The 16556-nt window shown below is 33.5% G+C and overlaps 1 protein-coding gene across 1 annotated transcript in view; it reads right to left on the minus strand.

Moving 5' to 3' along the window:
- Positions 1-16556, minus strand: part of CSMD3 (CUB and Sushi multiple domains 3) — a 1166404-nt gene that overhangs the window by 818099 nt on the left and 331749 nt on the right. The window contains exon 5 of the mRNA XM_077847015.1: positions 13253-13460. Coding sequence (XP_077703141.1) covers positions 13253-13460 — 208 coding nt within the window. The remainder of the gene's footprint in view (positions 1-13252; positions 13461-16556) is intronic.

The following is a 16556-nucleotide window of genomic DNA, read 5'->3' on the forward strand; positions in this document are numbered from 1 at the left end:
GGATTACATCAAAATAAAAAGCTTCTGCCCAGTAAAGGAAATAATAAACAAAATTAAAAGACAACCTACTGAATGGGAGAAAATATTTGCAAATGAAATACCCAGTAAAGGGTTATAATTCAAAATATATAAAGAATGTATATAACTCAAAACCCAAAAAACAATCTAATTTTAAAATGGGCAAAAGACATGAACAGTATTTCTTCAAGGAAGACATCCAGATGGCCAACAGATACATAAAAAGATGCTCAACAGCACTCATCATCAGTGACATGCAAATCAAAACCACAATGAGATATCATCTCATTCACACCTGTCAGAATGACTAAAATCAAAAAACACAAGAAACAAATGTTGGCAAGGTTGTAGAGAAAATGACCCTGCATGCTGTTGGTGAGAATAAAAACTAAGGCAGCCACAATGGAAGACAGAATGGAAGTTCCTCAAAAAGTTAAAAATAGAACTACCTTATGATCCAGTAATTGTACTATTGGGTATTTACCCAAAAGATTTTAAAAAATAAAAACTCCACTAAATCAAAGGGATACACCACACATCCCTAAATTTATTGCAGCATTATGTACAATAGCAAAGATATAGAAGCAGCCCAACACTCCATAGATAGAAGACTAGATAAGAAAGATATAAAACACACACACACATAATGGATAAAGAAGATGAATAAAGATTATATATATATATATATATATATATATATATATAAAACTCAGCCATAAATAAGAATAAATCTTGCCATTTTCAACAACCTGGATGGAGCTAGAGTGCATAATGCTATGCAAGATAAGACAGAGAAAGGGATCCCTGGGTGGCGCAGTGGTTTGGCGCCGGCCTTTGGCCCAGGGCGTGATCCTGGAGACCCGGGATCGAGTCCCACGTCGGGCTCCCGGTGCGTGGAGCCTGCTTCTCCCTCTGCCTGTGTCTCTGCCTCTCTCTCTCTCTGTGACTATCATAAATAAATAAAAATTAAAAAAAAAAGATAAGACAGAGAAAGATAAATACCCATATGATTTCATTCAAACAATGAGACAAAAGAGAGAGAGAGAGAGAGAGAGAGACCAAGAAACAGACTCAACTATAGAGAACAAACTGATGATTTCAAGAGGGGAGGTAGGTAGAGATCAGTGAAATTGGTGATGGGGATTAAAGAGTACATTTATCATGATAAGTAATGAGTAATATATAGAATTGTTGAATCACTATGTTGTACACCGGAAACTAACATAACGCCATATGGTAACTATACTGAAATCAAAATTTAGAAAACTTTTAAAAATAATTGAAAATGTTGCTTAAAAGAATAAAACAAAATAAATTATAAAAATAATTTCCAAATCACAGATTCTTTATAATTTAATAGCTAATATAGTTGAGGTGGATTTCGTTTCTATCTCAAAAACATCCAAGGTTTAAACCTACTATTTCCAGAGAAACTACACAGCACATTCCACATCATGAGGCAAGAATTTGAGGGGAGAAACACTTTTGTTACTTTTCTGAAAATTTACCCTGGTTAGAACACAGACACATTTGTAACTTTCCTTGATAATCCATATATTACACACATTGGGATCCCATGTCAAGTGGAGGTAAACCTCTTTTTAACCACTGAGGCAAATATTTCAAGGCTGATTTCAATTGTCCACAGTTTCCCCACAAGACTGGTATTAATGATTAAATTTTGACCCAGGTGAGCAAATATCTTAATATTGAACTTTGAGTATGTATTTTCCTTGATAACTCTCTGAATCATAAGTCTCTGATGAAATTTCTTGTCCTATTGTCCTATCTACTTCCACTCTCACATCTCAATAAATAATTTTAACTCTGTATGACCCTTTCTTCTTTCTCTGCTCTTATGTTGTTTTATTTTTGGTCATTCATATTACTGGAGTAATTTAGTAATCTTTTTTTTTCCTTCCTCTAGCCAACCTCTGCTATGCCAAAAGGGATTGTTATTTTTTTTACCGATCTTTCAGCCTAAATAAAGCCAATTGTTTCTCTAGCAAAATTGTTCTTCTTTTTCATTTCTCCAAAAGAATTTTGGACTGAAAACATAAATTGTATATTCTAGGTCATAAAGTTAATGATATATTCAATACTGACATGTTACCTTCTATAAAGCAAGTCAAATACACACTTACCTTGTTGAATACATGGATGGACAACTCCTGCATATATTTTGCTTCATGAGAGATAATGAATGAAAATTAATTTTAAAATATCCATTATTTTCAAGTAGAATATGTGCTAAATGTTATTAAAATCTTCTGGTGTTATGTGATATAATATGACCAAAATCTCCATGCCTTCCTTTATTAGACCCTCTGTAATCTGACTTTGATTTTCCCAATGGTCTTTCAACAGCTGTCTCTTGAATTGACAAATTTATATCCTTTGCAACATTCATTCTCTATATTGTTTCATGCTTAACCAAGGATACAAAACAAACAAAAAAGAAAAAGAAAAGATCTGCCTTTCCTAAACAATAGGACTGTTGACTCTATTTAAAATATTGTGTTAAAGTAGGAAGTTACGTTGAACAGAAAATGAGTATTCAGCAAAGATGATCAGAGTCACTGAAGCAGAGCGAGGTATTGCAGAGAAGTATGACTTATAACCCAAGTCTTCTACTGCTCAACCAAAAGAAGGGAGTTGAAAAACAAGTTTTAAGATTTAATTTTTATGCTTTATAAAGTTTCTTTGGAGATATTTCTACAGGTGATAGTTAATTATTTTGGACTCTGGCACCAAAGCACTTTTAAAATAAAGATTTTCCATTAAGAGTTTTTGTGGGACAAAAAGTCATTTGCTGTACAAGGAAAATTAGTCAAGTTAGACAAGGGATACTTTTATGAAAATTATGTTAGAGGATGAAGATAATTACATAACTTTCAAAAGTAGAAACTAACTCAAGAATTAGATTTTACCTTATTTAACTAGAATGAAATAATTCCTGTTAAAATAAAGAAATTTAGCATATTTCAAAGTTTATTTTAAAAAACTCAGTCAAAGCTATTTGTGTTTTAGAAACACACATTTGTGTTTAGAAATATATATGCCCTACATATGATAACCTACGTATCATTAAAACCTTATGTTCTATTTCACAGATTTTGATTTTCAATTAGTATTTGTTCCTTTTTATATAAGCTGTTAGGAATAAATGGCTTTTACTAAGAAATAAAACTTATGGATATTTTCTTTGAGTAAATACTTAGTGGTGGAATTATCAGATCATATGGAACTTTTTAATTTCTTGAGGAACTCCAGACTTTTTTCCACAGTAGCTGTACCAATTTACACTGCCACCAAGAGTGCACGAGGTTTCCTTTTTCTCCACATCCTCACCAAGACTCGTTATTTCTTATCTTTTTAATTTTGGCCATTATGACAGGTTGTAAGGTGGTATTTTATTGTGGTTTTGATATATAATGTACAGAAGTGTTGAAACTCTATGTTGTATACCTGAAACCAATGAAACATTGTATGTCAACTCTACTTGAATGAATGAATGAATGAGGCAAACTCCATTGGAAGTCACTTCTTTCCCTCTCCAGGCTGTGCTCTGTCAATACCTTTAACCCCCTTTTCTTCTGCCCTAACATTGCATGAGCCAGCAATGACACTTCATATCTTTTTATACTTGCATCTAAGTTGCTAGATAGTGTTATAAAAATATTCAAATTCATCAATTGTTGACACTTCAAATTCATCTTGTAAAATTCTAACTGAATCCAAAACACCATCCAGCAATCCTTCTGTTTCCCTAGTTCAGGAGCCTGAGTGGCTCAGCAGTTGAGTATCTACCTTTGACTCAGGGTGTGAAGTTCCGCATGGGGCTCCCTGCAGGGAGCCTGCTTCTCTCTCTGTCTGTGTTTCTGCCTTTCTCTCTCTGTGTGTGTCTCTCATAAATGATTAAATAAATATTAAAAAAAAAACCCTGGTTGTTGGGGTTTTTTTGTTGTTGTTCTGTTTTACCACTTTCTACAGAAGATATTTTAAATGATCCCACTCTCCTAAATATCCTAAACTATCACCTCCTCTCACTTTCAGCAGATGACCTTTATCATCAGGGATAAAATAGAAACCACTAGAAAGAGCATATCTCCATTTTTTCCATACAAAGGTAAACACTGATATATCTGTTGCTTCGCACTTTTCTCTTGTCAAAATGGAGTGATGTTGCCTCCTGGCTAAGACTGTTACAGGTTAATAAATTATGAAATGAATATGACAAGCACTAGAATTTTCAGTGATACAAAAAAAAAAAAAAAAACAGATGATGACAGTAAGCAAGAATAATGAAGTTTGGAGTTTCAGAGTTGTAGTCACCCTGGGTAAATTCATAGGAGTTCTTTATTAGAGAGAGGAGGTAAGGAAAGCAAGGGATAATGAAAAGCATATACTAGGAGTTCCTCACAAATAACAGAGACAAGATTGTGCTTGATTTCCACGGATTAAATATGATTAATGAAATTAGTCTAAATTTCATATACTCAGGTTCTAGTTTAACTTTAGAAATTTGTACAGTTTTACAGTCTTTATGAAAAAAATCACACAAAATAAAAACTGTGGAATCAGACATTCTTTTCCCTTTGAAGTTAAAACACATCTTTAATTAATGAATTTAATAATTATAATATTTTATTTTGTTGAATATCTTAAATTTAAAAGCAGAATAGGCACTTGTTTACTTCTGTGGATGCAGGAATACTTTGAAAATGCAAGTTATTTAATAAAGATGTAACTATGAATGTAAGGTCTGATTTTTAAAGCTATAAAAACAGCACTAAATGATTTTCCATCCCTACATCAATAATTAGAAAGATAACCTCAAATTAGTCATAAATAAATGTGTAAATGAAAGCTACATATTTTATTTTATGTATATAATTGCTTATATGTCTAAGATGTGGGGTACATTTAACAAATGAGGGTTTTGGACCTTAATCAATCAAAGATGAAATACCATTTAAATACCATTTAAATGGAACTGGTCTTGTTAAAAACCTTTGAAAATGTTTCTCAGTAATCATCTTATATTTGTGTTAATTTTTGTTTCATATATTATAATTTTGTTGTAGGTCCTATGATAATTCTTTTTTTATGGATAATCAAGATTTACACACATCCCCTCTTCCTGCTACATTGCCAAATGGGTCCTCCTTAAGGCAAAAAATATATATATTTAAAGGCACTAAAATCGTAGATTATACATACTAAGCATTCTCAGATATCTAGTATAATTTCTAAATCTTTAGAGTAAAATTATGTTTAAGCATAAAACAGATCTAAAATAACAACTTCACAAAAAAAAAATAAATAAATAAAATAAAATAAAATAAAATAAAATAAAATAACAACTTCAGGATATATTTAAAACCAGTAATATATACTATAATATTTATATGTCAAAATCTCAGGTTTTTAAAATATTTTACTGATATACTTTTCATGTGTATATATATATTTATATATATATAATAATATATATAATATATATAATATATAATATTTAGATATATATTTAAATATATATAATATATATTTAAAGCCTATGCATAATAAGAGGTATTTTACTAAAAAGTACACCGGAGCAAGTATTTGAGGACCTCAATTGTCACTTTGAATATTCAGAATACACATTGAGCTCATCTCCCTCTAAGAGGAAAACAGGGCAGCTGAATCCTTAAAATCCCTTCTGGCTCCAGTATCTTATCCTTTTATGAATGTCCTATTTAATTTTCCTAAAAAGAAGCAAATTTGACGGAACAATAGATAAGGAAAATGTGGTTATTATATACACAAACATGGACAACATGTATGAACCTTGAGGACATTCTGCTAAATGAAATAAAACAGTGACAGAAGGACAAGTTCTGCATAATTCTACTTACATGAACTATCTAAAACTGTTAAATTCATAGAAGCAGATTATAGAATGATATTTTCCAGGGGATGAGGGAGGGAGAAAGGAGGAGGAGTTGCTATTCAACAAGTATAAAGTTTCAGTTATGCAGGATGGATAAGTTCTAAGATCTGTTGTATAACACTGTGCCTATAGTTAACAATGCTATATCATAAACTTAAAATTTTGTTGAGAGGAACTATCTCATGTTAAATGTTCTTACTGCAATAAAAAGAGAGTCCAAAATTATAGAATCATAATAGATATTAATCAAGTTACTTAAACCCCTGTGGATAAGTAGTAATATGCAGAACCAGAGCTTCACTGCATGTTTTAGGCTAATAATTGTCAGAAGGGAGTAAACAGGAGCACCTGATAGGATTAGTATCTGCGATATTTATTTTTACATAATAAAACTTAACTGTCAGTTTCCTTTGGTTAACTCATCCTGTTTAGTTAGACAATTTATTTATCCACTAGCACAATCTTTGTGCTATTCATTACATATGTGTATACCAAATACATATGTGTATATATTATATAATTAGCTTTATTAGTTTGATATACCATGTTAATTTGTCCTTCAAATTTTTGAGTGGTTAGAAATATTTTGGCTCTGTGAGATGCTCACAGGAAGGTTATATGACACAGTTATAATATTGGTTAAACTAAACATATTGCTTTAATTTCTATAGCAATGCATTGGAGTCGTCCTTTATAGATTTCCTGATTCTGTGCCTACAGAATGTAAATCACCAGGTTTGTGTGGGAGCTTGGAAATCTGCACTTTAACAAACACCATAGGCAACTCTGATATACATATTACAAAAACACCATTTGAGAAGTACCACTAAATGTGGAATATTAGCATACATATAAAAATATACACATATAATATACATCATATAAATTTCCCCTGAATTTAACCAATATTTCATTTTTATGAGTTCTAAATCTTATTCCTATCTAAAACCATCTGATAATTAAGGTATAATTAAGAAACATTAATATTAAATTAAATTTTGTTGTATATGATATTAAGTGATATATAATATATTATAGTATATTAAGTTATAATTTATGTCATAATTAAGTTACACATTTCCAATTTATGGGGAGATAGAGATATGTTCTGTTGGAATCCTGCTTAACCTTCAACCCTACACCTTACGAGAAAAACTCATTTCTCCTCTGGTTCCAGCTTACAATTAACTTGTCTTCCTGACTTTTCCATCATTATGTCTTTTCTGTCATCTAATCTGAAAAATTACAATTATTATAGAATCCTTTATTACATCTGAGATATTTAGTCACTCATTCCTCTTGGTTCCAATCTTTGATAATGATCCTTTGCTCTTTTATTTCAATATGTGGAGTTTCCAAATTGATTTAATTTCTCTCTCATAAAACCTCTGTCATGGATTAATCCCCAACCTGATCTATTCATTTTCACTTTCATTTTCATTTTATTTATTTATTTATTTATTTATTTATTTATTTATTTATTATTTATGATAGTCACACACAGAGAGAGAGAGAGAGAGAGAGAGAGAGGGAGAGAGAGAGGCAGAGACACAGGCAGAGGGAGAAGCAGGCTCCATGCACCGGGAGCCCGACGTGGGATTCGATCCCGGGACTCCAGGATCGCGCCCTGGGCCAAAGGCAGGCGCTAAACCACTGCGCCACCCAGGGATCCCCATTTTCATTTTCTTTATCTGCTTCTCTAGTGACTGTGATCTTTCCCTCTTTCCTTCCCTTCACAATCAGATCTTTCAAAGGGAGGATTAATTTCATAACCTCCACTTCTTTTTCCTCCATCAATTCTCTCCACTCTCTCCATCACCATTTTTTTTTTTTGGCACTCTAAGTGTCATTCCCATTATCATAAACATATCATTTTACTTCTTTCAAGTAACAACAAACCAAAAATAAAAAAAATAAAAATACTCTTTCAACTCTATTTCCTCCTTTAGTCCTATTTCTTTGCTCACCTTTGTTTGTAAAAGCAACACTAAAGGCTTATTTTTACTAATCTAATGAAATTTCTCTTCTCTAATACTTTCTTATAGCCACTTCAATAAAATAGTCAACCACAAAACTCCTTTCATTATGTAATCAATGACCTCCATATTATGAAATCCAATTATCAATTTTGGAGCTCATCTTATTAGCTGATTATCAAATTTGACACAACTGATCAGTTGCTTCTTCTTATGTTTCTGTTCTTGGGCTTCCAGGGAACCAAACTCTCCTGGTATTCCTCCTATCTCATCAGCTCTCCTCTTCAAATGCTTTTGCTTGTTATTCCCAGTTTTCCTGAGTTTCGTCACATTCCAGAACAGTTTTTAGCCTTTTCTTTTCTTCGTTTTCTTTTTCTTTTTCCTTTCTTCTTTTAACAATCACTTCTGATTCTAAACTTCTAAATTTAGGTCTCGATCCCACACCTTCAATTCTGAACTAATACTTGTATATCCAGGGCACCTGGGTGGCTAGTGGTTGAGCATCTGCCTTTGGCTCAGGCCATGATCCCAGGTTCTTGGGATCCCGTCTTGCATCAGACTGCCTGCTGGGAACCTGTCTCTCCTTCTGTCTGTGTCTCTGCCTCTCTCTCTGTGTCTCTTATGAATAAATAAATAAAATTTTTTTTAAAAAAAAGGACTTTGGATACCCAACTGACTCCTTGAAATCTTCTTCAGAATGCTTATTGGCCATCTCAAACAACATGTCCAGAATTCAGTTCCATATCATCTCTCCAAAAAAGTTTTATCAAAAGCCTTCCCAATATCAGTGGATATTGCATCCTGTCAGGTCTTCGGAAACCTTAGAGATATCCTTGCTTTTTAGAGTTGTTGTTGCTTCTTCTTTTTCTTGAACTATACATCTCATCAGTTAGGAAATTGCCCTAACTTGTCTTGAAAATGTAACAATTTTCATCACCTCCACTGATATTTCATAATCCTAACAATTATAGTATCTTACCTAGCTTACTGCAAATACTGTATATTTTTCTATCTTTCTTTCCTATAGTTTGTCCCCTACATAGCAGCCAGAATGATCCTTTAAAAAATAAATCTAGTCTTTAGGGTACTCAAAATCCTTTAATGACTCCCCATTTCACTTAGACTAAAGGCCAAATATGGGTCTTGTTCTGGGTTCCATTAATTATTTTTCTTCTCTACCATGTTCACTCATGTAATTCTTTTGTACCCACAATGACCTACTAGCTATTCCTTTAGCACAATGAGCTCCACTCTGGATTATGTATTTTGCTCTAAACATATTTCTGTCTGGGATGTTTATTGCTGAGATTTCTGCTTGGCTAACCCCCTTACTTCCTTTAAGACTGCTCAAATCTCAACTTCTCAATTGAGGTAACCTCCAACACCCCACAGTTGATTTCCTGATCTCTCTTACCCTATCTCACCTTTCCTTTCTTATCACTCTCTAGACAGAGTGTGTCATCAACTTCCTTATATTGTTTATTGCTTATTGTCAATTCCTCCTGATAGAGCATAAATTCTGCAGGAGCAAGCCCCTCCACTGCTTTGTTTGCTGATGCCCTTAGAACAATGCGTGCTATGCAGTGGATACCCAATAAGTAATTTCTGAATGAACACTGAATGAGTGATAGTCTAGTAAGAACCCAAAGAGATTAAGTTTGGAAATAATTTTAAAGAGTATCTAAACACTCTCCAACCAAGGCTTTGTTAATAAAGCAATATCTAATTAACTCCCACCTCATTGCCCCTGTTGTAGCACCTAAGCATGTGATGCCAAACAATACTGGAGTTGAGAGAGGCTCTGGATGTTGTAGATGAGGATCCTGAGCTCTAAGCAAGTGACATAACTTACCCAGTTTCATCTACCAACAAACAGTCAAAGCTGAAACTTGAACTTAAGTTTCTCTGTGCTTTGTCATTTTTCATTTCACTGCATTGGAATCAGATGACATTGACAAGGTCTCATAAACTTTTATCATTCAGTAATATATGACTGGATTCACTACATTCTGGTGGATCATGCAGTGGTGCTGCTGACTGGTGTTCAACAAAGCACAACTACTGATTTAACATATACAGCTTGCAAGAAACGCATTTGCTGATAGTACTCTCTGTGCAGCACAATCATTGGGCTGGCCTAGTCTATGTTGTCAAAGTCAAACACAGGCTACATAAAGCTTGTCTCACTGCCTGAACTTCAGGAACAAAATTTAATATACAGCAGCCAATGGCAAGTCCCCAGTCCTTCAATAAGGGATCTGAAGTCAAAGGAACCATTTGTAATCTTAATGAAAAGAATGTGAATGTCTCCTTTATTCATATTTATCTTTTGAATTATATTATGAGTTGAAAATATTATATGAGCAATGCATAGGAAGAACCAATGTAATACCACCTGAAATATAATTTTTCACTTTGATGACCATATCTTAGACATGAGAATATTAAAGGAATTAGAGGGCCAGAATTAGACTTAAATTTTTATGTTAACTAGTCACAGATCACTTTATACATCAATTCTATAACTAATGCAATTTAAAGGAACACTGCTTTCTTATATTGAAGTGGCCATATGCAATATTATTAATTTGCAGACACTATGTATCTTTTTTTTAGGAAGTTTTTAAGATTTTACTTATTCATGAAAGACACAGAGACAGAGAGAGAGGCAGAGACACAGGCAGAGAGAGAAGCAGGCTCCATGCAAGGAGCCCAACGTGGGACTCGATCCCGGGGCCTTCAGGATCAGGCCCTGGGCTGAAGGTGGCGCTAAACCACTGAGCCACCTGGGCTGCCCAACACTATGTATCTTTAAACTGGCATTTATAGAAATCTAATAAAGCTTGGGCATTTGTATCACTTTCTTGAAAAGTGCTAAATGAACTTGTTGATGTTATATTACACATATAATCAGGATTCTGACAAGTCTGCCTAAACATTTACTGTAACACTAATTTTAAAAAACAGTAGGGCAACAAATTTCTGTTTTCTCCCTGAAGAAGAGGGAAATAAGTAAATTTAATTAGAAAAAGCAGAGAAGAGCAATGTGTGGATCTGATGCTATCACTGGACAAGCTACAGTGTTCTAGAAACTCAGAAACATACAAATAGATATTCATATAGAAATATGCAAATCCCTACTAAGAATGCACAATCTGAAAAGGGAGTGACCACCTGAACATAAATGGGAATATTATGATCCCCAGAGTAAATGTGTTAGTTTCTAAACCATACGTTTTAGTTTCTAGAGCTCAGTGATAACAAAGAAATAGGCACTATAAAGCACTGTTTTCTAATTTCCTTCTTTATATCTAGTAATCAAATATATCTGGAGTTTAAAACCTTAGATTTTTAGTGGAATCACTTGCATACCAAAAGACAGTATAATTATTGGAAAATTCCTGGCATTATCATCCACCTCGATATGACTCCCATATGTATTACTTTAGAAGTAGCAATTTCTAAAACAAGAGTTTATGAATTCTCTAACATTTTAAACGAGAATTCTGCTGAGTTTCATTGCATTCAGGCATGAAATTATCATGGGAAGAGTTAAAGTTATATAACTCTGAGTATTGACAGCCTAAGGGTAGAGGAGAAATCAAGCAAGCAAAAAAGGTGGGTATAGTACTGTGTAACTTTGTCTTATTTTCAAAGGAACATATTATGATGACAGGCCCATGTGGTACTTTGGCTAAAGCCAAGACAACTATAAATACAGCCTTAAAAAAATTTACTCTGTATCCTCTCAGGAGCAGCCCATGATATTGTTTCCTCTTTCTTCACATTTCCTTTCTCTTGTCTATGTGATACCTTATTCCTCCTGCCTCTCTAAATGCACTTCCTCAGCATGCTTTGCTGTATAATTCTTCTAAGCCTGGGACCTATATGCTGTTGGTGCTCAGACTCAGTCCTACTTCCCTCATTTCTTCTCATTACAACCTGTCTCCAGCTAGCCAATACTATTTATGCCTATTAGTTCAACTCCCTTAGATATCAACAACAAATCAGTTATACTTCGATGCAAAACTCTTGAATCATGCAGGCATAGTTTTCTATTAGCCAGCTTTAATGGTAGCTTTCAAAGTGACTCCAAGCTAACCATATATACAAAACAATTTTTAATATTCATAGCTTCACACTTCACCTTCCTTCAATAATTTCCAAATCAGTGAGTATCTCTACTAGCTTTACCCACTTGTGCAAGTCAGAAAATGATGTTTTACTTAAACATCGCCTTCTTTACCACTCCTCAATCCATAGAGTCCTTTTCATTATTCTTCTTCCCTCAATATCCCTTAATTTATTCCACTTCTTTATCTCCATCAATACCATTCTAATCTAGGCTGCCATGATTTTTTTCTTGGATTATAGCAACCACCTCTTAAGTGATCTTCCTACAGCTAATTGAGCCCCACTACAAATCACTTTTTTTGCACTTAGTAAGAATAATCATTTGAAAATTCAAAATTCAAATCATTTGAAAATTCAAATAATCATTCAATAAATTCATTTGAATTTATTCAAATTCAAAACTCTTCATGTAATTGTTTTTGATAAAATACTTTAGTAAAGTCCCTCAGTCCTTATCAAATCCTTTTCATGGCTCGAAAAAACCTTCCTAGTCTAGTGTTTACCAATTATATTATAACAATCTCATCGTTCTTTACGCAATTACTGATTCATAATCTATTTTACACTTTAATCCTATCAGACTTTTAAAATAATATAATGAAACATTTTCTTCTAAAAATATTACACCCTAAGAGCATGTTCTGAAAACTCTGCAGTTACCATGAGACCATGTCTTGAAGTCCATTAAAAAAAAAAAAAAAAAAAAACAACAAACAAAAGATCATACTAACCAAGATCATACTGTTTAATTTTTGCCTTCAGATAACAGATTAAGTAAAAGGTCTAGCTATGAAAACAAAGGGAATTTTTTTTTCCCAGGCTATTCAATTAATTTGAAATGAAACACAAACTATGGACTAGCATGCTAAGAACATAACTATAGATTACATTAGGAACAACTCTTTTTCTTTATACAAGTTGTTCTTAAGTCACATTACTTTTTAATGATAGATAATGAAATACTGATGGAAAGTTCAATCTTTCAGAATTCCAACCAATTCAATATATTAGTTCCCTTATCTTCAAAAATATCTCTCAGCTTTGATAGCTGCCCCTACAATTTTCCTGTAACTATAAGTTCTTTTAAATAACTAAACTTTTAAAGGCCCCTATACAGCTGTCCTTTGACCTTCAGTCAGCATCAGGCAATGACATCAGTGCTAGGTTAGAATTGAAACTATTTACTTACCATATTGTAGGTGGTTCAGAACCTTCTATTTCTAAGTAATCATACTTTTCTTCCATTTGGAAGTCAGTAAATATGAGTGAGATCGTGTCCCCAGGCTCTGCTACAATGGTCCAAGTGCAATCAGCATTGTTATGGTACTCATTAGGAAAACTAGGGCTTGAAATGATGCCACTGGATCCTCTCATTGTTCCTCCACATGCATCTTCAGCTGTTAAAACAGGGACAAGATGGTCAGCCATAAGTAATTAAGAAAAATGCAAGTAAGGCAACTCTGTTAACATTTTTGGATAAAAACAGCAGCCCAAATGTTGTGACACCAAGTGCATATTATACTAATAAAGATTAAGTAAAATAAGACATCTGTGAAAACATTTTAAACACATATATAAAAATATAAATTATATTTTGACAACTTTATAACCATTAGTTGAAATAGAAATGAAAGTAAGTAAGAATCTACAATCCTATTAGATCTCAGGATAATAAGATGAAGATTTTCTTTTCATTGATTAGGTAATAAGGTAAATAAAACAAAAGCAACACTATTCTTAAGGCCTATTATGGGAAATATTTTATTACCTTGTACACATTCATGGTAGGGCTTGAAATTTATTTATTTATTTATTTTAAAGATTTTATTTGTTTATTCATGAGAGATAGAGGCAGAGATACAGGCAGAGGGAGAAGCAAGCTCCTGATGCAGGACTCCATCCTAGGACCCCGGGATCACAACCTGAGCCAAAGATAGACCCTTAGCCACTGAGCTACCCAGGTGTCTCATTTTTATTTTTTTAATGTAGGTATGTACAAAATAAACAATGTAAGAGAAAATATAATATTTTTCAGTGGCATTTTTCAAAAGCTATTGAAAGTGTTTGTGAAATTAAACTTTAAATAAAAATACACTGGGACACCTGGATGACACAGATTGGGTGTCCAACTCCTGATTTCAGCTTAGGTTATGATCTTAGGGTAATGGGATGAGCTCTGGGGTGAGCTCTACACTGGGCATGGAATCTGCTTGAGATTATCTCTTCCTCTCCATCTGCACTTCCTCCCACTTGCATGCACATGTGCTCTCACTCTCTCAAATAAATGAAATCTTTAAAAAAGTACATCACTTACCTAGGAAACTTTAGAGAGAAAGAATATAATTAATCAATGTATCTTTGGTAATGTATTGCCTGTAACTCTACCAAATAACGTAAATATATTTTGCTAGGTATTTATATATGTATGTATAATATTATAAATAAGATTTTACTAACTTTATTAAGTTAGTTCCCAATCCTCAAACAGGGATCATAGGTTCTCCACAAGTCTACTTTTGGCCAACAGTGTACACTAACAGAGGGGATACATGACCATCTATGTTTAGTGTGAAATGTATAAGATAAAGTTTTTTGTTTAATAAAGAAATTGAAGCTATAAAATTTTTCTTATAATAACACTGCTTAGGATAGTCAAGTTAATTGGTTACTAGTTTACTTGTGCAATAGATTATCTCAAGATTTAGGCTGTTATCTTGAGCCATCTGAAGACTCCATCAATCAAAGTCAAATGTTAGAGGAAAACATCTGGCTCTAATATCACCAAATATTATTTTATGTAATGACTTATATACCATAACTTTAATAGAGATGGACAATATCCTGCTTAACTCCATAATGGACCACGAATAGCAAAGTGCTTTAGTACTAGGTACAACATTATTACTATACTATATACATTAAATAACATTAGCTTCTTCCCATAACTCTTTATCCATTTAACTCTGTAACTCATAAATTTAAAGCACAAGTACATTACTCTTAAAAGATATTTAACTTTTATCACCCACTACTGTAAAAATGATACTTATTTTCGCTGCATGACCTTCCTCTATTTTTAAGTTTTTCAGGTAATTAGAAGAACTGTGATCCTGTCTAGACTATGAGGAAATATTACTACAATTTTCTTGGCAGAACACACAGTGCCTTCCTTCAGTACCTTAACTTTAACTGTGGTAAACATGTCCTGCTGTCCCCTATACCTGACCTCAAGTTACCTCTACTCTTTGTCTTCCCACTACCAACACCAGGATTGAGTGGTACTTTGGAAAAAAAAATGTTACACTGTCATATATTTGTAGTATAACTAGTACACAACCTATTCAGACCACAGTTTTGTGACCTACCATAGTTCTGTGAGCTACTTATTTCTGTGTCTCCAATCTCAGGTAAACATATATATCAGTTAACATTAAAATTAAAGAAATAAAATCCATTTTTATTAAAAAATCTCAAGTCATTGATTAATATACCCAGTCTTGGGTACTCGCAAAATAATTGACTTCATTGGGTTGTTTCTTTGCTCTCCCTAGTTTGGGAAGGAACTGCAGAGATAAGCGGGCTCTTCTTCCCTGTTTCCCTTCTACTATTTTTGTTCATCACCCCTACTCATTGAGCATCCTGTGATTCCTCCTGGAACTGGAAGTAGAAAGGATCAGGGAACATGAATCCTTTTACTTGTCTGACACCAATTTGGTACCATTTCCAAAGTTTTTGGCAGATGATTAAAGAAAGATTTTTTTTTTTTTCTCATGAACTTTTTCATGTGATCCTCAAAGGTATCCCACGCAGTTCCCTTGTTGTGGGGGAATGTGTCTGTCTGTTTGGCTGCCTACATTTCTCCCTTACAATATGGATATAGAATAACATACTTCCTCCTTCCAACTATGTCTCCTTATCCTTCCAGGTGGGCCTCTCGGACAGGATCTAAGAGAGTTCAAGACCACAAATCCCTCACAAAAGTCCTACATTTAGTCAAATGAAAACATACCTCATTTATTCTATCTCCTGTGGAAAAGCAGTTTGTTCCCAACTGCAGCCTTTTGGCTTTACCATCAATATTTAAGTGTTTCAACCGTGGTTTGTAATAATACACTAGATCCCCAAAGCATACAAATCAATTTCTCTGCATGGCTTCTTTGAAGTTCCTCAATGTGGGCTCACAGAAGAAAGAAATAAACCCAAACTCCTGATACATGAGATAGGTCACAACTCATAGAATACCTCTCTCCAGGGAAATTTTTATTTTACAGCAAAATAACTTCAACCCAAAAGTATGAGTGACTTCTACTTGAAAACAAGATGGGAACACAGATTTTCCAGCATTGAAAGCAATGTTCTTGCCAATTCTCATATCAAGTTCTTTGTTCAACACTCCTGCTTACCTCTTTATTATTACAGACACTATCTATCATAGAATCAGCATCTGACAAAATTGTGAAAAAGGTAGTTTGCTTTTAGTACATGTTAGAGGT

This window comes from Canis aureus, chromosome 14, assembly GCF_053574225.1.
Source record: "Canis aureus isolate CA01 chromosome 14, VMU_Caureus_v.1.0, whole genome shotgun sequence".
Lineage (NCBI taxonomy): Eukaryota > Metazoa > Chordata > Mammalia > Carnivora > Canidae > Canis > Canis aureus.